Source organism: Symsagittifera roscoffensis, chromosome 7 (assembly GCF_963678635.1).
Source record: "Symsagittifera roscoffensis chromosome 7, txSymRosc1.1, whole genome shotgun sequence".
In the NCBI taxonomy this organism is placed as follows: Eukaryota; Metazoa; Xenacoelomorpha; order Acoela; family Convolutidae; genus Symsagittifera; species Symsagittifera roscoffensis.
The window spans coordinates 20,996,513-21,020,461 of record NC_087068.1 but is presented as its reverse complement, the minus strand read 5'-3'; the positions used below and the strand labels follow the sequence as shown (position 1 = coordinate 21,020,461).

At 33.5% G+C, this 23,949-nt stretch overlaps 1 protein-coding gene across 1 annotated transcript in view; it reads right to left on the bottom strand.

Annotated features, from left to right (window-relative positions):
* LOC134851948 (E3 ubiquitin-protein ligase rnf213-alpha-like) overlaps positions 1-23,949 on the bottom strand; it is a gene marked incomplete at its 5' end in the record, with an annotated part of 191,973 nt that overhangs the window by 127,514 nt on the left and 40,510 nt on the right. Inside the window, 1 exon segment of the mRNA XM_063868223.1 lies at positions 975-2,981. Coding sequence (XP_063724293.1) covers positions 975-2,981 — 2,007 coding nt within the window.

Here is a 23,949-nt window from a genome sequence, read left to right as displayed (position 1 = left end):
CAATTGGATGAAAACTTGGAACGCTAAAAATTAGGAAACTTGGCTAAACTTGTCTTCAGACAATGAGTAACAAAACAAACAAAAAAAAACTTTCAAGTTGCAAAAAATTATTTATATATGCAAAAAAAACTATCCGATGCCAGGGAAGCGCCAATTGAAGCTTAAAAATGAGTTTTCTAGAGTTTAAATGAAGTTTTTTGCACGTCTTAAATGAAAACGTAATGTTCTTTTATTTCACCTACCTGGTTTATTCGCTCAAGATCCAATCAATTATGCATTTAGCTAATAAAGTATTGTCATTATTTCAATTTTGCTGAATAATCTCAGTTTTCTCAAAACTGAGAAAGTTTTCATATATTTTTCAAAAACCATCCTTCAAATCAGAATGAAAAAAAAACAAGTGGAAAAAAATAGAAGGAAGCGTCTAGAATTTCACGTGGTACCAATGTTGCAGCTGCTGACGTTTTCAGGCTGTGGTGGACCTGGAGCTAGAAGTCAAGTGAGAGCTCGTCCTCTCCCATTATCATTGCCACGGCAGGGTAACGATTACACGCTCTGACGACCTTAAGTGAACGCCTCACCACTATGCTAAGTGCCACCATTTACCCTTCCAATTAGCTAGTTTAAAAGAAAGGAAAAGGTGAAGCGCCTGTTTTAAACATAGATTTGGACGTGAACAAATGCTAATTTCTTACTTGTCGGCAATTGTCGGCACTAAGAAATACGGGAAGACAAAACCACCCATTTTTTCTGTGGGGCGACTGGACAAACTGTTTCGAAGTTTTCAATCTTAGCTCAAATCAGGAATGAAAAAACTTAGATATTATATACTATTATACCCCTGACCACGATTTTCTATTTGGTGATCGAGTTTGCATAGAAATCAAAGCAAAACTCTCTCTAAAAATTGGCGTGAACAGTTAATTATCAGATCGAACTTTTAAATGAGCGTTATATTTTAGTAAATTTTATACCTGAAGACGGTTGTGATGAAGTGACAAGCCTAGTCCTGAAGCTATCTATTGGATTTTCCGAATTTTTCAAGTTTCGGCAAAGATAATCTCTTAAATCTTGTTCAGATTCTTTTTCCAATCGCCTTTTGTACTTCTCCAAAACGACCGAAACCTGACTATTTTCGTCGTAGTTGAAAACAATCAGTTTGTAAGACGAGTTTGGAAATTTCACTTTCTCGAAGAGCAGTTTTTCTATTTGATCTCCACACGCTGGATCTAGTTCATCGGCAAAGGCTATTGCATACACTTTGTCCAGAGGATCCAAAAGAGCCCGCAGAATGAACAGTTCGACTTCCGCAACTGGCGTTCTTGAGCTACACAGCAAAACTTGATTGAGGCACGGTAGATTTTGCGACACATAGTTGTACAGCGACACAAGGTGGACAATAACATCTGAACGCTTATCGCAAACTATCAAGTTCGGATTCCCTTGTTTCAAATGTCCGGGGAATTTCAATGCTCCGCCTGATTTTCCAGCCTTCGTTGCCAGACACCTGTTTAGTACGTGACCAAGTTGGGAAAGGTTCACGTAATTGTCTAGAGCGTTTTTCTTGATCCCTGAAAGATATTTGTCAAACACTCGTTCCATCTTCTGCGCAAACTCGCTAACATCAACCTTGTTTCCATTCTTGTCCAGGCCAGATTCAGTGTTTCCAGTTATATCTAGTGAAGAGAAATAATCGTCGAATTGCTCGGATAAATTCTTGACAACGTCAGCCTCTTTTCTATGATTCGTAATCCAGTTCTGAGCGCTGGACGTTTCAAAATTACCACCAGAATCGTTCGTCTCATTTCGAATAGCTTGGATTCCAGCCTTAATTAGAGTTTCATCGCCATCGAACTCAACTTTCAAACAGTCGATCATGTTGAGCAACGCGCTTCTTTCATCAGTTAACTTTGTGTTTGTTAACTCTTCCAGGGTATTCAACTGATTTGATTTATCAGCCAAATCTCTTTCTTCAGTTTCTATGCCATCATCAGTGTACTCTTCATTCAAAAACTTGAAAATTTCTTTCTGGGTGATGTTTTGATTAATTGACTGGAGGTAATAATTTGTGCTCACGTTTATCCCTTTCTGATCTCGTTTGAATTGGGCTAGCCCTGAGCAAAGGGCCTTCAACTGTTGCATGTTGAACTCATTTAGCGTTGGATGTCTGCATCGCATGCTGAAAACATACTGGTCCCATTTAGCTTTTATGGACTCGAGCACCACGCAGAGGAATGAAAGTTCCGTAATTGTCTCACGGGTATTCAGACTTAACTCCTTTCCAGCTTCAGTTAATGAAATTTTCAAAGAAGACTTTTCCATCAAAGAGCTTTCGTCACATTTAGTTTTGATGTTAACAGCCCATCCATTGAAAAATGCACAGCCAGAGTTATACAAAGTCACGAATGAAGACGCCAATCTTTCGATGTTTTGAAACATAGCTATGAAAACGTCGACGATTTCCGCTTTATCCTCCTTATCCTTGCCCGCAATCAACATCAAACGACTCAGAAGGTCCCGCAACTCTGTCAAATTCATTGTTCGAAATTGCATGCTTTCCTCGCCTTTTTCTTTGTACTGCAGTTTCACGACATCTTCTGGTTCGACGAGAATTTTCCTACTTTTTTCGGATTTTGGCTCGTACTTTACTATATACAGACCAGTGCCATTGATTTGGGATGCCCTTTCGAGTGAACTATTCTCCCCTGATCCTTGGCTGTTTATTGCTTTTTCAAACCAAGACAAATGCCTCGCGCTATCCTCGTATTTATCGGGCAAACGAGGATCTGTCTTCAATTTGGAAAACACTCTTTTGTAAGCCAGTTTCATTTCACGCCAGCGACTCTGCGTGTTTAGATCGAATATGAAGGGTGCGTATCCGAAGACTGCATCGTGGAAACACTTGACCTTGTCCAGTTCATACCCCACTTCGCCCGCTGACACACTGGCCAGCTCCACTACCACCTTCACATCTTGCAGTGCTGAAATAACAACAGCAAAAAACGTTATTTCTCAGAGTTATGCTGACCAGACGAGGATCTAAGTTTTCGAGAGGGGGAGTGTCCGTTCTTCTGAATGTTTTTGAGTCAAACATTTTAGCTTTTCAAGCTTTCGAGAAAAAAAATGTATTTGCGTGAAGGCTCAGTCCTCAATTTACTACAAACTGAGCCAAAGCTTCTCAGAAAAATTTCAACAACAGTGAGTGAAAATATATTTTTTAAATAAATGACAAATGGAGGAACCTTCGTGTACTGAAAAAGCTGATATACTACAAAAAGTGGCCGATGCAACTGATTTAGCTTGACTGAGCAAAAAACTGGAGCCATAATAGTACAAAAAAAAATCCGTTAGGTCATGGTGAGATCAGAGGATCCAAACAAAAGCCCAGAACTTAGGCATATTAGTAGGCAAAAACAGTGGCTAGACAACTGAGTTAAGGGATAGGGTGTATAACTCATAGAGTAATTTCGGATAGGGTACACCGTGTGCTCGTCACGCTATCTTATTTTCGGCCGGATAGATTCGTGCAACTTCTTAGTCTAATACCGATCCTAATCTTACTCTTATATCTACTAGTCTCAGGGTGTTTAACTGGTCTCTGCTAGGCTCAATAGATCTAGAGTATACTGGCTTATTGCGACTGCTGAAGTTCTCTCGGAGAGGTAACTAATTTCGAAGTTAAATTCAAATCTCTCTGGTGCTGAAATTACAAGTAATTTCAGCACTTACAAATAAGTGGATCGTTAGTTAGATGGAATATAATTGGTTAATTTTAAATATTTTGTAGTGATAAAATATCTAATTTAACCAATAATAAAATGTAGTTTAGATCAGGTTCCACCCATCCGGGGTTTACAGAGTTTTTAGAATTATCTTTCTTTCTGTAATTGAAGGATGGATGATGAACGTTGGTATTTGGCGGACATCATTTTCTTATCCGGTTCCTCTTGAAGAAGAACGTTCCAGGACGCTGGAATTAGGGATAGGAAATTGTTATCTTGTCATTCGACAATGACTGTGATCCCCAATGAAATCAATCCGATTTCAAAATGGTTTGCTATGTCAGATTTTTCTGTATTAGTAGAGAACTGTTTTGTGTGCAGCCTCGTCTGGGAATGGCGTGAAAATCGTGTTTGGAAGGGATGCCTTGTAACTTGGATCTGAACATCGAGGTGGTCATTGGTCTAGTTCAATGAAGTCCTTTTCTGCGAAGTCAAGTCGTACTCTAAATCCTTTGAGTCGTGATCGTGGACGGCATGTCGGTTGTGTTTAGCCATTCTTTTGTTCGAGTGTGATGGGATCGTGTAGTCTTTGGATGTTCGTTTTTGTTGTTGTGTATGTTCTATATACTGCATATTATGATTTACATTTTATAAATTTTAGTTAATTTGGTTTTTAGTCAGGATCTTAGTTAGTTGTTTTCACAAAAGCGTTTTAATTTTAGTTCAGTTATTTTGAAGAGTTACTCACCCTTGAGTACCTCTTATTAAAAATTGAAGTGTGGTCACAAAGCGTTGGTGTAGCGCGGTGGGTTAGGCCGTCCATAAGCACGCTCATGAGGTCCTTCTCTGGTGGGTTAGGCCAGGAGTGGGAGTATGATTTCATGCTGTTTCTTTGAAAGGTCCTGTTATGTGATAACATTTTATGTTGGTTTTTTCTATTCTTTCTTATGTTACTTTGGTTGTGTCCTTTTTTCAAAAATCAAATTGTTTTTGGTTTGGGTTTGTCTTACGACTTTTTTGTGTTTTATGATATCTTTCTTAGACTTTATAATAGTCTTCAAAAGAATAAATTATCCTGTTTTAAGCTGGTTTAATCCGGTTTCGGTACCGTTGGTTTTCTTTTCTTAGTCATGCTGTTATTTTATGATTTGTGGTCTTTAGTAAGCTGCGTTGGTTAGTTTGGTTTAGTATATAATTCCTTTCCAACCGGGTTAAAGAAAAGTTTGAAACTTGTTATTCCTTGCTAGTGAAAACTTGAAACATAAAACCTTTATTTAAACAATTCTTCGTGGTTGAGCTGTGCGAGTTTGGATAGAATTCTGGTGCGAATGAATGAAAATATTGAAAAGCCTAGTACTGTTTTCTCATTTTATGAATTTTTTTACTTAGAAATTGAATTTTACTGCTTTTTGGGAAAAGTTTAAAATTATAAATTTTCATCGAATTTAGTTTTACTGCTTCTTGGGAAAATAATTTATAAATGAACTAACTACATTGGGTATGAGTTTTACTAAATTATTTAGTGCGAAAGATTCAGGAGTTTTATTATAAATTAACAAGTTTGTATTTTTATTTGTCTTTTTCCTGTTTTGTAGATGGTTGTGGTGTGAAGACTAAAAGAATAAATTAAACATTTATAGAAAACGGTTAGTACAATTTTGAATTTATTAAGTAAAATTTTTTTAATTTTTATTTACCTTATTCATCTGGGAAAAAGCCATGTGGGAAGATGTCGTGAATCAAGTCTGATGTTGTTCATAACTTGGCTAGTATGCGTATGACATTTTTAGTTTGTAGCAGTGGCCAAAGCAATTGAAGTGCCTTGATGATGTTTAGTTCTTCTGTGCCTACTGCTAATTCATGAGGTGTGTTTTGGATTAGGTTGTAAACTTTATGATTATATTTAGTGTTATGAATAAATTCTAGTATGGGTATTTCGATAGGTTGAATGAGTTCATGCGGGATAATGAAGGGTCTTGATTCTTCATCATTGAAGGTCTTCGTGATGGGACAGAATATATACATTTGGGTAACTGGGTCGTAGTTGCGGAGGATGCCGTGGAGTTTAGCATTTTTAAAGCAATATGTAAAATTAAGAAAGAATGGTGATGTGTATTTCGAGTTAATAAACTGAAAACGGTGGTGGGGTTGTCGTGATGTTGTCTGTAAATCAAAAGGGTTTTGTATAAAACGATAATATGTATAAGTGTGCGTTTGTTTAGTGCGTAACATTATATCTTGGTAACATTGCAAATAGCGTTCCTGTGGTGAAAGAAAGTGAAAGGTTAGTGAAAATAACTGAAATTTATCATAGAAGCTTTCATATGCTTGTATGTCAACTAGTGCTTCTGAAATAATATGATCGTGCTTTTTATCAAAAATATTAAGTGTAAATAGGTATGGTAATTTATTTTAAAAAATTTCGGTTAGTTGCAGGTTTGCAAAGCGGTCTTCGTCTAAAAATTGATCTTTGTTAGGACGGATGATTTTATGATCGTAGTATTCAATTGAGCAATCGATAGCTCGGGGTGCGGCGAATGTTTTTAATAATTTTTTATATCCAACATATGTAAATTGTCGAGGTGTTATTGATGTGGTGAGTTACATAGCAAATTTTTATTTTTCTCGATATTTTCATTAGTATTAGTGAGTGGTAGATAAAGGGGGTTAGTATAATTGTAGTAAGCTGTCCAATGAAGTGTTGGTATTGAATTGTGCTCATCTACAAATTATCGTGTTTCATTAATAGTGGTAGAAGTATTTAAGGTATATTGTGGAAATGAGGGTAGGGTTATTTGAAGGTAATTTTTTGTGTTTGTGTGATCTGGGTGGTTGATTTATTCTCTGGCTGTTCCGAGTTTGGTTTTAAATGGGTGATTTGGGAATTTTCGTTTAAAAGTGCGGTAAGCTCGGTTAGTGCTGGTAGATGTTTCGGTGGATGTGGATGATTGAGCTAATGATGGAGTGTAATCTGAAAGTGGTGTAGGTGTTTGTGGATTTGATGATGTTACTGTTGATGATAATTGATGTATCGTAAGAGTGTGGGGGTAAGTTACGTGTTGTTGTAGTGTGATAAAATTGTCAAGTTCTTCAGAAATTTGAATGTTATCTGGGGAGTTATTATGCGATCTATCGGAATTAAATGGAGAATAGGTTGGGGTTACTTGGGAAGCGTAAAAAGGAGTGGAAAGGGATGGGAATGGATGACTGGTTTGGATGGGTCGAAAGGGGGGTTTTGAAAAAACTGAATAGTTGGTCTGGGTATGGGTAGAAGGAGATGGTTCGGAGTCTGCGAATTCGTCGGGAGTTTCTACATCGGAGTTGTTAAATTGTGAGATGGTATGAAAAACTGAAATATCTGAGTTAGTATCAAAATTCATGCTTGATGATATATTAATAACCCTAGAATCGGGTGGCGGGAAAGCAAAAAGTGGGATAATTGGGATTTGAGTTTGGAGGTTGGCTGGGTGGAATTTGAGCGATGGAGGGATCCAATTTGTCGGCTCATCGTTGGCTAAAAAAATGATTGTTTTGAGACTGAAAAGTGGTGGTATGAGGTTGTTTGATAATTTGTTCAGATGTATTATCATTTTGTGACTGATGTGTCAGTATGTGTTGAATGGGACTTTGTGCTGTATTTGTTCTAAATTTTGGATTATTTGTGATTGCTAAGTTTCGAAAATTTCGGGGAACTAATGATATTGGATGGTTTTTTGGTAGGGTTGGTATCTGTGGTGCTCTAGGTGTTGTATCTACATTATTATGATCTTTGTTATATGTGTTTGTTCTTGTGGATATTTTGGTATTATATTCTTTTATTTGTGCTTCTAGAAGTATTTTATTGATTGATGATGAAAAAATTCCAAAAAATCCTGCAAAAAATATACGTGCTACACTTGCTTGGCGGTTTACTTGTGTGTATAGCGCATGTGTTATAGATTCCTTTTAACAGTGAGAAAAGAAATCCTATAAAATTAAACATAGCGTATAAGATAGTTAATCTCTCTAAGATGTAATAGGGCCATCCTAGAAAGGCAAGAATTTCGTTTTTTTAAGGTTACAAAACTGAAAATATTTCTGGGTGAAATATCTTGTGGTCTGTATTTTTCACCGTTTAAATAGACTTTGAATTATCGTACCAGTGAATGTGGTCAATGATTTGGGAAATTCGAAGATATATTTCAAATAGCGAGTAGAAAATTAAAAAACTATTGCAAAAAAATTTTAAAAGGATTATTAGGGCTTCAAAAGTTTCAATAAAAAATATTAGCAAAAGTTTGAATAGAATGAAAAATTTTATTTGAAGGTTTATGATTATTTTTCTAAGGTATCGACTGTTGAAGAGAGAAGCATTTAAGAAATGATTCGTTCGTCGAAATTTTTTTGAACCTCTGGGGCGAAATTCAAGTGTGGTCGGATTATTTTTTGATTTTTTGACAAGTGGGTTGAGTTTTGTGAAAAAAATGTTGGAGGCTAATTTAATGGTGCTCGGGAGGTCTTCTTTGCTTTGGTTTTATTTGTTTTGTAATCTGGGGTATTTTTGAAATATTTGTACTTTAGTCCAAATGATTATGGTCTTTTTTTTACTTTAGGCTAATTTGCCATTTTTGGTTGGAGGGTTTTTGAGGTCCAAGTTGGGAAAATTTTGTTGATCTTTGCATTATTTGATGGGGAGGGATGTAATATTATGATGGTGTTTATTTTTGTTGTCAAGTTTTAGCAACTTGCTTATTTTTGACCTGGAGTTTGTAAAGTTATAGTTATGTATATGCCTGGAGAATAATATCTATCGGCTAGTAGGTTTGTGTTAGAGATATTGAAGGTGACGGATTTGAGTGAATCCTATTGGCTGAATTTGAACTAGAATTGTTGCGTATGTTTCAGCATGTTATTTTGAAAAAGTGAAAGTTTCAAAATGATTTAGAGGTGTACGAATTATTGACTTCGAAATTAAAGTTGTTTTTGAAATTCAACTTTCTTTAAAATTTTAGATTAAGGGGTGAATGTTTTGTAATTTTTACGTGGTTGATTTCTAAGTCGCGATAATTCTCTGTGTTTTGATTTTTCTATTTGTTCTTGTGGTAAGATTTTTTCTATCATTTTCTTGTTTTTTCTTTCTTTTTGAGGTATTTTTGGGTCTGGTGTTTTTATATTTTTATGAGTTGTGTTTTGTTTTTGATTTTGTTCATGATGAGTGTCGTCATATAAATATGTTTCTTGTTCTGTATATGTTTTGTTTTGAATAAATTTTAAGCCTGTAAAAGAATATAATTGAGTTATTTCGCGTAATGCGTATTCTTTCGGGTAGTAAGGTAATAAATTGTTACGATGTTGTTTATTTTGAATCATTTTTTTGTGGTCCTGATAAATTTATTTTATTGGTCAAGTTTTCTTTTTCAATTAATGGAAAAAGGTCTTTTTTATGCGGTTGTTGTTTTTTTTTCTTTTGTTGAGTATTATTTTTTATCCATTGGGAGTATGGAATTGGTTTAAAGGTAGACGTACCTAATAAATCAACTTCATAGTGATTATTTTGGCAATCTAGGTAGAGTGGAAAATGTTGTAGCTTGTTTATTTTTGATTGATCAATGTCAGTTTTTACTGCGTATTCGCATTCTAATTGGGGTGATGCTTCATCTTTTGCGAGATAGAATTTGATATTGTTTGGTAGTTCAACTGTAGTTTTTCGTGTAAGTAGTTCTGGTGGCGTATTTCCACTTAATGTATCTGGTAATGCTAGGTTTTTTCCTGCTATCCAAACTATATGTAAGTTTGGGAATTTCATTTAAATGAATTGAAATCAATAAACTCTATGATTAAGATTTGACTTTTGTGTGAAAAGAAAAATAATTGGTTAATGATCTGTAAAAAAAATGTTGATTATTTTGATCCAAGTATCCGAAATTCGTATTCTGTAAGTGTGTTTATTATAGCTGTACATTCTCTCATTAGAGTAGAGAGTCGTAGCTCGGCTTGTCTGAATAATCGTGAATTTGCTGATATAAGATTTGTTTTATTTGTTCCACTATGTGATGGTAATAATGCTGCGCCGATGCCAAAATTTGGAGCATCGCACATTGCATAGAATGGTTGGTTTGGATCTGGAATCGTGTTTGAAATTTGTTCTGTCAAAATTTTTTTAATTTCTTCAAATCGTGTTTGATGTTCAGTGGTCCATTCAAAATGTTTTGTTGTCTGAGGATATTATAGAAAGGTCTTAAGTATAATTGCATTTTTTAAACATATTTACTAAATAAGTTCAATATTCCAAGAAATTCTTGGATTTTCTTTTTTTCTGTAGGTGGTTGAAGTTTTTTAATTGCATCAACACGTGATTTTAATGGAGTGATAGTGTTTTGTTCAATATTATGTCCTGAAATTTAACGCGTGTTAAGAAGAAATGTGATTTATCTGGGGCAGCTTTCAGATTTTCGTTCTGAAGTATTTTATGATATTGTTCCAAAACTGTAAACATTTCGTCTTTAGTTTGTGATTGCATCAAAACATCATCTAAATATGTGATTGCATTTTTCTTGAGTATTAGTGGTCTAAAAATTTTACTCATGAAAGCTGAAAAAGCTGCTGGTCCTATGGATATTCCATAGAGTAATCAATTAAACTCGTATTGTTGATTTCCAATAACAATTTGTGTTAATCGTCGTGATTGTTCATCTAGAGGCATTTGATTGTAAGCACTATTCATGTCTGCGGTTGTGAAGTACTCACCACTTATCTTTGTTAAGATAACTTGTATTGGTTCAATGGGCCAATTACATTTTGATTTGTCAATTAGTGAATTGAGATATCTAGCGTCTAAAACTATTTTTAGTGATTCATCTTTTGCTAGAATGATAACAGGGTTGATGAATGTATTTACTTTTGGTTGTTTTTCTTTGTTTACCGGTGATCTAATTTCGTATTGTGATAATATATCAAGTAATAGATTTACCTTGTCGTATAAGTAAATCGGTACTTTACTTGGTCTTTGTTTTTTGAAAACTGCGTCAGGTTTTAATGGAAGGTGTAATGATGAACTAATTGTTCCAACGTCAAATTTTGATCTTGCGTAGACTGTACAATATTTAATCAGTTGTTTAGCTAATTTGTCAAATTCATCTTGCGTTATCTGTGAATTTTGAAAACTAAACATTTTAAAATGTTTTTGTTATTCTTTTGTATAATTTGTTATATTAAATGTTGGTTTAAAAGATGGTGTTTTTGTCAAGTAATATGTATTTCTTTTTTCTTTATTTATTATATAATTTTTGGATAATTCTTCGTCAAGAATTGTTGATTGACAAATATCTAATAGTTGTAATATATTATTTACTCGATATGCTACTTCATTTATAGGTGAATTTGTAGCATTTGTTTCACAATATCCTAAAAGTCCTAAGGGTAATGTTATTTGATATGGTGTATTAATATACACGTGTAGTGAAACAAAATCGGAATTTGTGTTTTTCAAGTATTTTATGGATGAAATTGTAGTTTTGAAAAATTTGTGAGTGGGTTTAAATTCGAAATCTGACATGAAAAGTTGTTGTTTGTTTTGACTTTTGTCATACTGATGAACTTGTTTTATTGAAACGTTATATACGTTTCCTGATAGTGGTTTCAGGTGTTTCCGTTATTGATTATAAATGGGGTAAAATTTTGAGAAAAATGGTGGTTGTTTGTTTAATCGTTGAAAGAATGTTAAGGCTGTGTTTTTCGTTTTTGTATAATTATCTTTGATATGGATTTTACTATTTAAGATGTTTATTGATGGTATATATTTAGTTATAAACGTTATGCCAATGATATTATGCTTAATATCAGTAATATGAAATGTTTGTTCGAATGGCTTGTTCAAAATCTTGTTTTGTTGTATTGTTCTTGTGGGAACAAAGAATAGCTGGATTTTTCTATAAGTTACTAATGTTGATCCTTGTGCTGTTGCTAATTTACTAGATGTTTCAAGAGGTGTTAAATTTGGGTGCAGTGTTTTGATTTCATTCCATGTGGGAATGTTAATGATATTTGATTCTGCTCCTGAGTCGATTAAAAAATTAATTTCAAGATCTGGTGGTTGAAATTCTTTACTTCTTGGACTTTCTAAGAGAAATGGGATTATGAAAGTTTCTCTCTCGGTTGTTCTTTTTGTTTGTTTAGATAAATATGTTTTGTGTTTGATCATTGTACTTCGTCGTTTTTATCAGGTTTAATTACAATGTTAATTTCGTCTACTTCTTGTGTAGTTCGTGTATTTTTATCGATGGATCTAGTATAATAATTATGAAGAAGTTCCAATTGATTTTCGTAGATGTCTGAATTAAAAGGTTGTTCATATATGATAGGTTCATAGTCGTTTTTGACTGTTATCATATTTACTGAGATGGTAATATCTGTATCACTTTCAGCATCTAATGATTCACAATTAATGTGGTTTAATTGTAATTCATTATTTTCTGTGTTATCATTACCTGGGGGGTCTGAAGTTGTTTCTTCATTTATTTGTACTTGATTGATGTCGCTTTGATGCTTTGGTGTGTTACTTCTGTATCGATGTTTAGAATCGGGGTAACGGTTATTATTCCTATGGGGTGACTGGGAACAGTTTCTGTATCTATTGTTGTAGCTCGAGTTTCGGTTTTGTGAATTATTTCGTGGTCTGTTATAATAGTTATTATTTTGATTTTTGAGTATTTGATCTATTATATGAGTTGTTCCTTGATCTGTTGCTTTGATAGTTCTGATTTTGATTGTTGGAATAACTTGTATTCCTATTGTTTGAAGAGTTTCTATTTCTGTTGTACGATGAATTTCGTGATCTATTATTGTAATAGTGTCTATTCCTTGGGTTTGAATGGAACTGGATGCAGAAACAAATTCTGTTGTGTTTGAAATTGATCGTGAATAGTTATTTCTATTTTGGTTATTTTGGCTATTCGATTGACTATATCTATTTTGTGAGAAATTTCGTGAAATTCTTTGTTCGAGCGATCTACCTCTATAACTGGAGTTATATGGTGATTGATTGCTTGAATAATTTGAAGTGCCTGAAAGAGGTTTTCCAGAGCTATTATTACTGTATATATTCCTGTTCGTTAGGTTTTGATCTTTTTTCATATATTGATAGAATGACTTATTTGGTTCTTTGTGCTTTTGAGGTTTATTCTGATTGTCTTGTTGGTTTTGTCTACATTTGGCAATACTGTCTCCGTATCGTCGGCAATAATTACACCGTTTCTTGAAAGATGGTTTGCCTTTAAAGTTTGGGTTCTTTTCATAGATCTTTAATATTTCAGTGATTTTTTCATTCAGGTCTGTATCTGATCCTTGATTGTTATTTATATGTGTAGTATTTGTTTCGATCTGATTGACAAACCGTAGTTTTAGATTTTCTATTTTTTCAAGTTTCATTTTGATTTCTGCTTGTTCTAGTTTATCTACTAATTTTCTAAAATCTAAATCTGGTTCTCGAATTGAGGAAGGATGAGATGCTCTCTTTTTTTATAGCTATTTCCTTAATTGAGGTGTTAAGGTCATCATTAAAATTTCTGTCATTTTTGTGTTTTTGTAATCATGTGTATTGAGTGAATACGCTTTTCGAACAAGCGTTTCGATTCGAACTGCTAATTGTTTAACTGTTTCATTTGGTAATCTGCGAATTTCGTTGCATAAAAATCTTTGATGTTGTTTGTTTCTTTCAGGATCAAACATTTTTGAAAATTCTTGTGTGAATCTTTTCCAATCTGATTTTATGTCTATAGGTAGTACTGAAAACTATTTTTGGGCTGCGCCATCTAGCGTTGTTTGTATTAACGCTGTGCGTCTATGTATCCAATTTTGATGGAGTGGCGTAATAATTGGTTCGGGTCCTATATTTAAAATTAATTTGCTGTGACTGCATTTAGGTAATCTTCTACTGAGTTTTCAGGGTCTGATCCTGTGAATACCATTAATGGTTTGTTGGATGTTATTGACGATCCTCCCATTAAATATGGATTCATTGTCATTTGGAGTGACTCGCGGCATTTGGTATTTGCGAGAAATTTGTAAGTTGATTTTTTGTTATTTCATGTTGTTGTAAGTAATATGGTGGCGGCATTTCATTTTGCATTTGAGTTGGTTGCTAAGAATGCATATTCATTGGGTTTTGTGATTGTATAGGTGAATAGATTGTGCGTTAATTGGGTTTTGTATATGCATTGATTGTTGATTCTGCATATCTGCTGGATTTTGTGGGTAAATCTTCATATTTTGGGATGGTTGAGATTGTCGCGGTCTTTGTGTGCAATATCATGTGTATATGGTGCAAAAATGTCTGGTTGATGATAGTCATCATCATCAGATGATAAGTAATTTGTGTAATAAAGTGTTTGGTGTTTATTCCTATTTTGTTGAAAAAATGGGTAATTTTCACTATAATCCTGTGGAGGGTGTGGATTATCTTGTTTACTGAATTGGTCGATGTATTTGGAAGACTCCAATAGTGAGAACATACCTGGTTAACGTTTTGCATATGTTTTCGGGGGAGTTGATTTGTTTTTGGCTGATTTACATAATTATAGTTGTGTTCTGCAAAAGTGTTTCTTGTGAACGTTTTTCGTGTTTTTGACGGTATTGTCATTAGTCTATATGTCTGATAGTCCATATGTGAATATTTTGGAGCAACCGAAGGCTTAACGGTCGATTGTAAGATTACTTGTGATAGTGTTGTATTTGTATTTTTCGGTGTTGTGAGGTTTGGACCTATTGGTGAGATACTTTGTTGTGTAGTTGTTTCTGTTGTTTGAACTATTTCTTCATTTATGAAGTGTGATGGTGTTTGAATATCTTGTTTTGTAAGATTTCTAGTTCCATTGAGATTCTCATTATGTATAATTGTTGAATTTAAATTGTTAGTTTGGGTATCAGGTAAAAATGTATTATAATTTAAAGGTGTTGCATCAATTGTTAGTGGTATTACTTTTACATAATCTCTGTGAAAAGATATTGTACTTATTGCTTGACTTGAGATATCTGCTGGAAGATTTAAAAATGTTGGATGAGACCATTCAGGGTCCCAAACGTAATCTGATTGTTCTGCAATGACAGTGTCGTCCTTGGTACTTTGGGGTCTAAAGGTTTTTCTTGCTTGTTCAATTAAGTTGATATTATGTGTAAAATAATCAATTGTAAACCATGCTAGTATTTTTTGTAAATCTCGTTTAGTGTTTTGTGATACATCATTATTTGTAAAATTTCACGGGTTGAGTTTAAAAATGTTGAAAATGCAACGATTTTTTTCCCCAACTTTTGTATGTTTTGATGTTTGGACTGTTGATGTACTTTGAGCTTCTGTTTTTTCTAATATAGATATATAACTCTATTTTTTATTGCAAAAACTTCGTTGGTGAATATTGAATTTTCTCTCTGTGAGTTTTGATATTGTATGCTTTTGATATATTCTGTGATTAATTTTTAAAATTCTAAATCAAAATCGTCTGTTTGGATAACATATTTACCATGAAGTGTTCTTGGTGTACTGATTTCTATGGTGTAGATTCCGTATTGTTGTGTTAGGCTACATATGTCTTTTAAATAATGTTCTATGATTCGTCTTTTGATTTTTGTAATTGGGAATTCTGATTTGCATGGACTGATTCCTGGTTCAAACAAATTTACGAGATTTTTTAGCAAAATGGTGTTTGTCCTCTACCACAGAGTGAACTTATATTAAAAAAGGGAGAAACTGCTTCTTCGTCTGGAGTTTCGTCTTTTTGAGTGTTGCTCATTTTTTCTTTTGATGACTGTTAATATATAATTATCAATATGTCTAATTAGTTGATTCCAATTATATAGGTGTACTGGTTTGCGTTTATATTGCTTTTTTATTCTTCTTTTTCCTCATTTTGATGAGTTTGAAGTTGTTTCCAAATCGAAAAAATATAACTGATCATGGATTGGGCAATTTTTATTTACTGATTCTTTTAATTTGTATAGTGCGTCTAGACTACTGACTTCTGATTCGGAGAATACATTTCTATTTTTTGAAAATCTTTTTCGTGTTATCTGTCTTTGTTTACTTATAATTTTTCTTTTTATTGTTTGTCGTTTTGTTCGATTGTATCCAACTGTTTGTGTATGCGGGGTTATTACAAGATAATATTTTTGGTTGTCTATTTCACGTTTGTGTAATACGATTGTTTGTTTATTTCCTAAATTTTTAATAGACATAAGGTTTAGGATGAGGGATGCAAGAAATTATTAGTGATTTTAATTTTTCTAGACTCCTAGATTTTTTGGTTAGCTTAACCTGGGTCTTTTTGTTCAGGGTTGGAGAGAAAAGTACATCGATTCCGAAGAATGATTTTTAATTTCTCGTGGCTAGTCTAAGTTAAAGTGTTAACTTACTTAATCTTACTTAGGGGTAGTGATTGTGTTCAAGGGTTGGAGAATAGTAAATCAATCCACAAGGTTCAGGTATAATTAGAACGCGATTAGTTCGTTTGATACTATTTTAAACTTACTAAGTTTAAGATTTATCCTGGGTCAGTAAGAGGAGGATTCGAGTGAAGGATGAATAACCGAAATTCTTCACTGTTTAGCCTAATTTGAATGGTTTGCGTGATTAAGAAATTTCTATTAGTCCTGGGTCTTTTGAAAAGGTTGGGTAGTGAATCGATTTTTGAGTTCGTTAGACACTTGATAAGTGGGTGGGGAGAACAAAAATGTTCTTTTCGATCGAAGGATAAGCCTTTATGATCAGGTTTTTAATTTTAGTGAAATAGAAAATTTAAAAAGATCTAAGGATAAGCCTTGATGATCTGATTTTTAAAATTAAGTGATTTTAATTTTAAAATGGTTGAATTTTATTTAATAAAAAGTTTTAGTTTCTCATGATATTAGTTGATTTATGATTGCTGTTTTGTTTAGGTGATGAAGCTGGAACAACAGGATGATTTATATATATTAACAATTAATTGTCATGCTACTAATTTTAATTTTTGTTTTCAATAATTTTTTTTCAAATTTGTTTTATATATTACTGTAGAATTGGAGGGAACGATTTGAGATCTTTTTATCAATCGTTATTGTACAATAATAATTTTATCTAGCGCCTGAAATAATCATTGAAGATTTCCTTCAAGGGTGTTATGTTTGCAAATGAAAATCTAAATTCATTGCTAGTAAGATTCTAAGTTTGTGTTGGCTTTTGCCGTACGACCATGAAACTAATTGTAAGTTTCTATGTAGTCGTATGTCGTCTCTTGTCCGAGGTCTTTTTCCAATACCAGGTAGTTCTCGTATTGTGCGGAATAGCGGCTCTGATCTATTGAGCCGTAGAGACATTTCAATTAAGTTATTGTCGTGTAACATTTTGAAAATGTTTTGTCTATTTTTTAATCTATTTTGATTAATTCTAAGCTATTTTGTTTTTTAAGGTGTTTATTCGAGACTTATGGTCGCACCAGGTGAGTTAAGGGGTAGGGTGTATAACTCATAGAGTAATTTCGGATAGGGTACACCGTCTGCTCGTCACGTTATCTTATTTTCGGCCGGATAGATTCGTGCAACTTCTTAGTCTAAAACCGATCCTAATCCTACTCTTATATCTACTAGTCTCAGGGTGTTTAATTAGTCTCTGCTAGGCTCAATAGATCTAGAGTATACTGGCTTTTTGCGACTGCTGATGTTCTCTTGGAGAGGTAACTAATTTCTAAGTTAAATTCAAATCTCTCTGGTGCTGAAATTACAAGTAATTTCAGCACTTACAAATAAGTGGGTTGTTAGTTCGATGGAATATAATTGGTTAATATTAAATATTTTATAGTGATAAATTATCTAATTTATCCAATAATAAAATGTAGTTTAGATCAGGTTCCACAATTCCACCCTTTTAACAACCCAAAAATTGGCGCGGCATGATATTACATAATTTTAAACCCCCAAAAGGCTAAAGTTTCTACAATTTTGGTCACTTATGTTTTATTGGGGGTAAAAGAGAGGTCTTTTGCGACTATTTCTAACATTTCGTTGATTGACATTTCACTTCACTGCATAAAATCCCAAGCTTCACTCTTCCAAATCCGTGGCTCTTTCTTAGGTGTTATGTTTTGAGCTAAGAATTACATTTTCAACGTTTTCAATCTGTACGAATGAATTTTTTTCCGTTCAGAAGATTTCTGTAACAAGTTAGTGTAATAAATGACGACTTTGTGCAATTTTAATTATCCGTTCTTTCTCTTCTAACAATTTTTCATTTGTGCAATTGAACTATCGACTTTCCATACACTATTCGGGGCATTAAAGTATTGTGATATGATTCGAAGAAAAAGATTTACTTTCGGAAGCATAGCTCAACTGTTGCTAGTGGTAAAATTTTTTCTTCCTCTCTCGTGTTTTTTTTTGGTGAAATCTGTAGAAAAATGATTTTTCACAATTTTTTTAATCCAAAGCTGCTAAGTTTTATTCAAAAAGGTCGCATTTGAATGGAATGCACGAAAGAGACCAAAACCTAGAGAGTTCCTAAAAGGGCTCTTTTTGTTGCCTGAGAATAATTTGTCGCACAATTGAGCACGTACAGAACCATGAAAAAAGTCAAATTAACCTAAAACCACCAACTTTGATCGATAAACTACTCAAGGTCACCGCACAGGGCAAACAATATTTTAATGAATATGTCTATCCATTTATCTATGCATTTGTCCATCGGGCCATCTTTCTAACAACCAACTCAACCAACCATTCTGTTGGTCATCTATCGGTTTAGCCAACCGTACAGCGATATATTCAACCATCCGTCAAAGCCTTTATCCATCAAGCGATCCATCCATCCATCCATTCCTTCACCAGCCATCCAAGTAGTAGATGTTGAGGAGTGGGGGAGTCTGACCAGCATGTTTTAAGAAAAGGAGTAGAGTATCCGGTCAACAGGCTATGTATTAGGGTAGGGGCAGGTTTATCAATGTATTAAGATAGGGAATAGAATTGGTAAGGTTTCAGTGTGATAGTAATTTTATCGGTATTTTATTTGGGATTTTGTGTGAAAATGTCTAGTCTGTGAACGGCACACGTTATTTTATTGGTCTATATCAATGGATAATTACGTTTAGATTGTGGAATGAAGGTTTTATAATATATTTTCTGAATCATGTTAAGTAAATGCTAAGCGTTTTTGCGCAAAAACTTCAAATTTTTTTTATCGAAAAACTTGAGAAGTTTCGAAAAAACTTTACAACACGATAAAATTTGGTATATTTTGACCTATTAACTACTTTATTGGATGATCATATATTTTGAAACAGTACCTTATCTTCGTGAATCTATGCTGAAACCTAGTAAATTATCGAAAAATTATTTTTGCTGAGACAAAAATTAAATCACAAAGAACGTAAACAAATCACTGCGTCACAGTATTATACAACTAACAAAATATTACATTCCACATAAATTTGGTAGCTGGCATCGTTTCATCTAAGTTTTTTTTTTTGCATCAGTTCTGAAAATTTCAATTTTGAACTTGTCTTTTTTGATGAAAATAGTTAAGGCTTTTCTTTGTTTTCTCATATGTGCCGACTTTATTATTTTACGGTTCCAAATGCTCTTTTTGTAAAATTTAGAATGACTGCTTTGTCGAGTACTCTCTTGTGTTTTGTCATGGGTCCGTCTCCAGAATCTACTCGATTTCGTTTTTCAGATCTTTAATACTGAATTTGAACTTATCTGTTTCATTGTCATAACAAAAATAAGTGTTGCTACATATACAGTGTATCTGTGTACACCTAATTTCATCTTTCAAAATTTTCGGCTCCCGCTCATCAAACTTTTTATCGGTACTGCAACACGTTCGAGGAAAGATATTAGATTTTGCAACAGTCTTGAAATAGTCTCTGCAATCATTTTCCCTAACTTTTTCCCAAATGAGTCTGTTTTCTGGCTGGTACAATCATAAAAATGTTTTTCAGCTTGAGCTAAGTAAATCTAAACTGTATCCATCTTCAACTCTTCAAACTAGTTTACATCATAAAACTTGTCATATCACAAACCTTTTCAGTTTTGCATACTGAAGTTTGAAAAATCCAACAAATAATGAGTTTTTGTTGCTCAACGGTTGTTTCTAACAACTCCGCCTCATACAAGACTCTCTCGAGTGTATTCAGTTTTTTGAACAGTGGTTCATTGATTGCCTGATGAGTTTTTTCATCATTAAGATAATTCGTGATTGTATGTCTGGATCTACCCATGATCTGATATCCATAGGAGAAATTACCCAAAAGTTTCATTGTTCCTGCTACAACTCCTGGTGGAGCGGTGTCATCTCCTTCTCTTCTGACATCAACCACTGACTGAACACAATTGTAGAAACAACTTTGAGGAGAATACTGAACAAAGCGTACTTATTGCTTGACTTGAGATATCTGCTGGAAGATTTAAAAATGTTGGATGAGACCATTCAGGGTCCCAAACGTAATCTGATTGTTCTGCAATGACAGTGTCGTCCTTGGTACTTTGGGGTCTAAAGGTTTTTCTGGCTTGTTCAATTAAGTTGATATTATGTGTAAAATAATCAATTGTAAACCATGCTAGTATTTTTTGTAAATCTCGTTTAGTGTTTTGTGATACATCATTATTTGTAAAATTTCACGGGTTGAGTTTAAAAATGTTGAAAATGCAACGATTTTTTTCCCCAACTTTTGTATGTTTTGATGTTTGGACTGTTGATGTACTTTGAGCTTCTGTTTTTTCTAATATAGATATATAACTCTATTTTTTATTGCAAAAACTTCGTTGGTGAATATTGAATTTTCTCTCTGTGAGTTTTGATATTGTATGCTTTTGATATATTCTGTGATTACTTTTTAAAATTCTAAATCAAAATCGTCTGTTTGGATAACATATTTACCATGAAGTGTTCTTGGTGTACTGATTTCTATGGTGTAGATTCCGTATTGTTGTGTTAGGCTACATATGTCTTTTAAATAATGTTCTATGATTCGTCTTTTGATTTTTGTAATTGGGAATTCTGATTTGCATGGACTGATTCCTGGTTTACGAATTTACGAGATTTTTTTAGCAAAATGGTGTTTGTCCTCTACCACAGAGTGAACTTATATTAAAAAAGGGAGAAACTGCTTCTTCGTCTGGAGTTTCGTCTTTTTGAGTGTTGCTCATTTTTTCTTTTGATGACTGTTAATATATAATTATCAATATGTCTAATTAGTTGATTCCAATTATATAGGTGTACTGGTTTGTGTTTATATTGCTTTTTTATTCTTCTTTTTCCTCATTTTGATGAGTTTGAAGTTGTTTCCAAATCGAAAAAATATAACTGATCATGGATTGGGCAATTTTTATTTACTGATTCTTTTAATTTGTATAGTGCGTCTAGACTACTGACTTCTGATTCGGAGAATACATTTCTATTTTTTGAAAATCTTTTTCGTGTTATCTGTCTTTGTTTACTTATAATTTTTCTTTTTATTGTTTGTCGTTTTGTTCGATTGTATCCAACTGTTTGTGTATGCGGGGTTATTACAAGATAATATTTTTGGTTGTCTATTTCACGTTTGTGTAATACGATTGTTTGTTTATTTCCTAAATTTTTAATAGACATAAGGTTTAGGATGAGGGATGCAAGAAATTATTAGTGATTTTAATTTTTCTAGACTCCTAGATTTTTTGGTTAGCTTAACCTGGGTCTTTTTGTTCAGGGTTGGAGAGAAAAGTACATCGATTCCGAAGAATGATTTTTAATTTCTCGTGGCTAGTCTAAGTTAAAGTGTTAACTTACTTAATCTTACTTAGGGGTAGTGATTGTGTTCAAGGGTTGGAGAATAGTAAATCAATCCACAAGGTTCAGGTATAATTAGAACGCGATTAGTTCGTTTGATACTATTTTAAACTTACTAAGTTTAAGATTTATCCTGGGTCAGTAAGAGGAGGATTCGAGTGAAGGATGAATAACCGAAATTCTTCACTGTTTAGCCTAATTTGAATGGTTTGCGTGATTAAGAAATTTCTATTAGTCCTGGGTCTTTTGAAAAGGTTGGGTAGTGAATCGATTTTTGAGTTCGTTAGACACTTGATAAGTGGGTGGGGAGAACAAAAATGTTCTTTTCGATCGAAGGATAAGCCTTTATGATCAGGTTTTTAATTTTAGTGAAATAGAAAATTTAAAAAGATCTAAGGATAAGCCTTGATGATCTGATTTTTAAAATTAAGTGATTTTAATTTTAAAATGGTTGAATTTTATTTAATAAAAAGTTTTAGTTTCTCATGATATTAGTTGATTTATGATTGCTGTTTTGTTTAGGTGATGAAGCTGGAACAACAGGATGATTTATATATATTAACAATTAATTGTCATGCTACTAATTTTAATTTTTGTTTTCAATAATTTTTTTTCAAATTTGTTTTATATATTACTGTAGAATTGGAGGGAACGATTTGAGATCTTTTTATCAATCGTTATTGTACAATAATAATTTTATCTAGCGCCTGAAATAATCATTGAAGATTTCCTTCAAGGGTGTTATGTTTGCAAATTAAAATCTAAATTCATTGCTAGTAAGATTCTAAGTTTGTGTTGGCTTTTGCCGTACGACCATGAAACTAATTGTAAGTTTCTATGTAGTCGTATGTCGTCTCTTGTCCGAGGTCTTTTTCCAATACCAGGTAGTTCTCGTATTGTGCGGAATAGCGGCTCTGATCTATTGAGCCGTAGAGACATTTCAATTAAGTTATTGTCGTGTAACATTTTGAAAATGTTTTGTCTATTTTTTAATCTATTTTGATTAATTCTAAGCTATTTTGTTTTTTAAGGTGTTTATTCGAGACTTATGGTCGCACCAGGTGAGTTAAGGGGTAGGGTGTATAACTCATAGAGTAATTTCGGATAGGGTACACCGTCTGCTCGTCACGTTATCTTATTTTCGGCCGGATAGATTCGTGCAACTTCTTAGTCTAAAACCGATCCTAATCCTACTCTTATATCTACTAGTCTCAGGGTGTTTAATTAGTCTCTGCTAGGCTCAATAGATCTAGAGTATACTGGCTTTTTGCGACTGCTGATGTTCTCTTGGAGAGGTAACTAATTTCTAAGTTAAATTCAAATCTCTCTGGTGCTGAAATTACAAGTAATTTCAGCACTTACAAATAAGTGGGTTGTTAGTTCGATGGAATATAATTGGTTAATATTAAATATTTTATAGTGATAAATTATCTAATTTATCCAATAATAAAATGTAGTTTAGATCAGGTTCCACAATTCCACCCTTTTAACAACCCAAAAATTGGCGCGGCATGATATTACATAATTTTAAACCCCCAAAAGGCTAAAGTTTCTACAATTTTGGTCACTTATGTTTTATTGGGGGTAAAAGAGAGGTCTTTTGCGACTATTTCTAACATTTCGTTGATTGACATTTCACTTCACTGCATAAAATCCCAAGCTTCACTCTTCCAAATCCGTGGCTCTTTCTTAGGTGTTATGTTTTGAGCTAAGAATTACATTTTCAACGTTTTCAATCTGTACGAATGAATTTTTTTCCGTTCAGAAGATTTCTGTAACAAGTTAGTGTAATAAATGACGACTTTGTGCAATTTTAATTATCCGTTCTTTCTCTTCTAACAATTTTTCATTTGTGCAATTGAACTATCGACTTTCCATACACTATTCGGGGCATTAAAGTATTGTGATATGATTCGAAGAAAAAGATTTACTTTCGGAAGCATAGCTCAACTGTTGCTAGTGGTAAAATTTTTTCTTCCTCTCTCGTGTTTTTTTTTGGTGAAATCTGTAGAAAAATGATTTTTCACAATTTTTTTAATCCAAAGCTGCTAAGTTTTATTCAAAAAGGTCGCATTTGAATGGAATGCACGAAAGAGACCAAAACCTAGAGAGTTCCTAAAAGGGCTCTTTTTGTTGCCTGAGAATAATTTGTCGCACAATTGAGCACGTACAGAACCATGAAAAAAGTCAAATTAACCTAAAACCACCAACTTTGATCGATAAACTACTCAAGGTCACCGCACAGGGCAAACAATATTTTAATGAATATGTCTATCCATTTATCTATGCATTTGTCCATCGGGCCATCTTTCTAACAACCAACTCAACCAACCATTCTGTTGGTCATCTATCGGTTTAGCCAACCGTACAGCGATATATTCAACCATCCGTCAAAGCCTTTATCCATCAAGCGATCCATCCATCCATCCATTCCTTCACCAGCCATCCAAGTAGTAGATGTTGAGG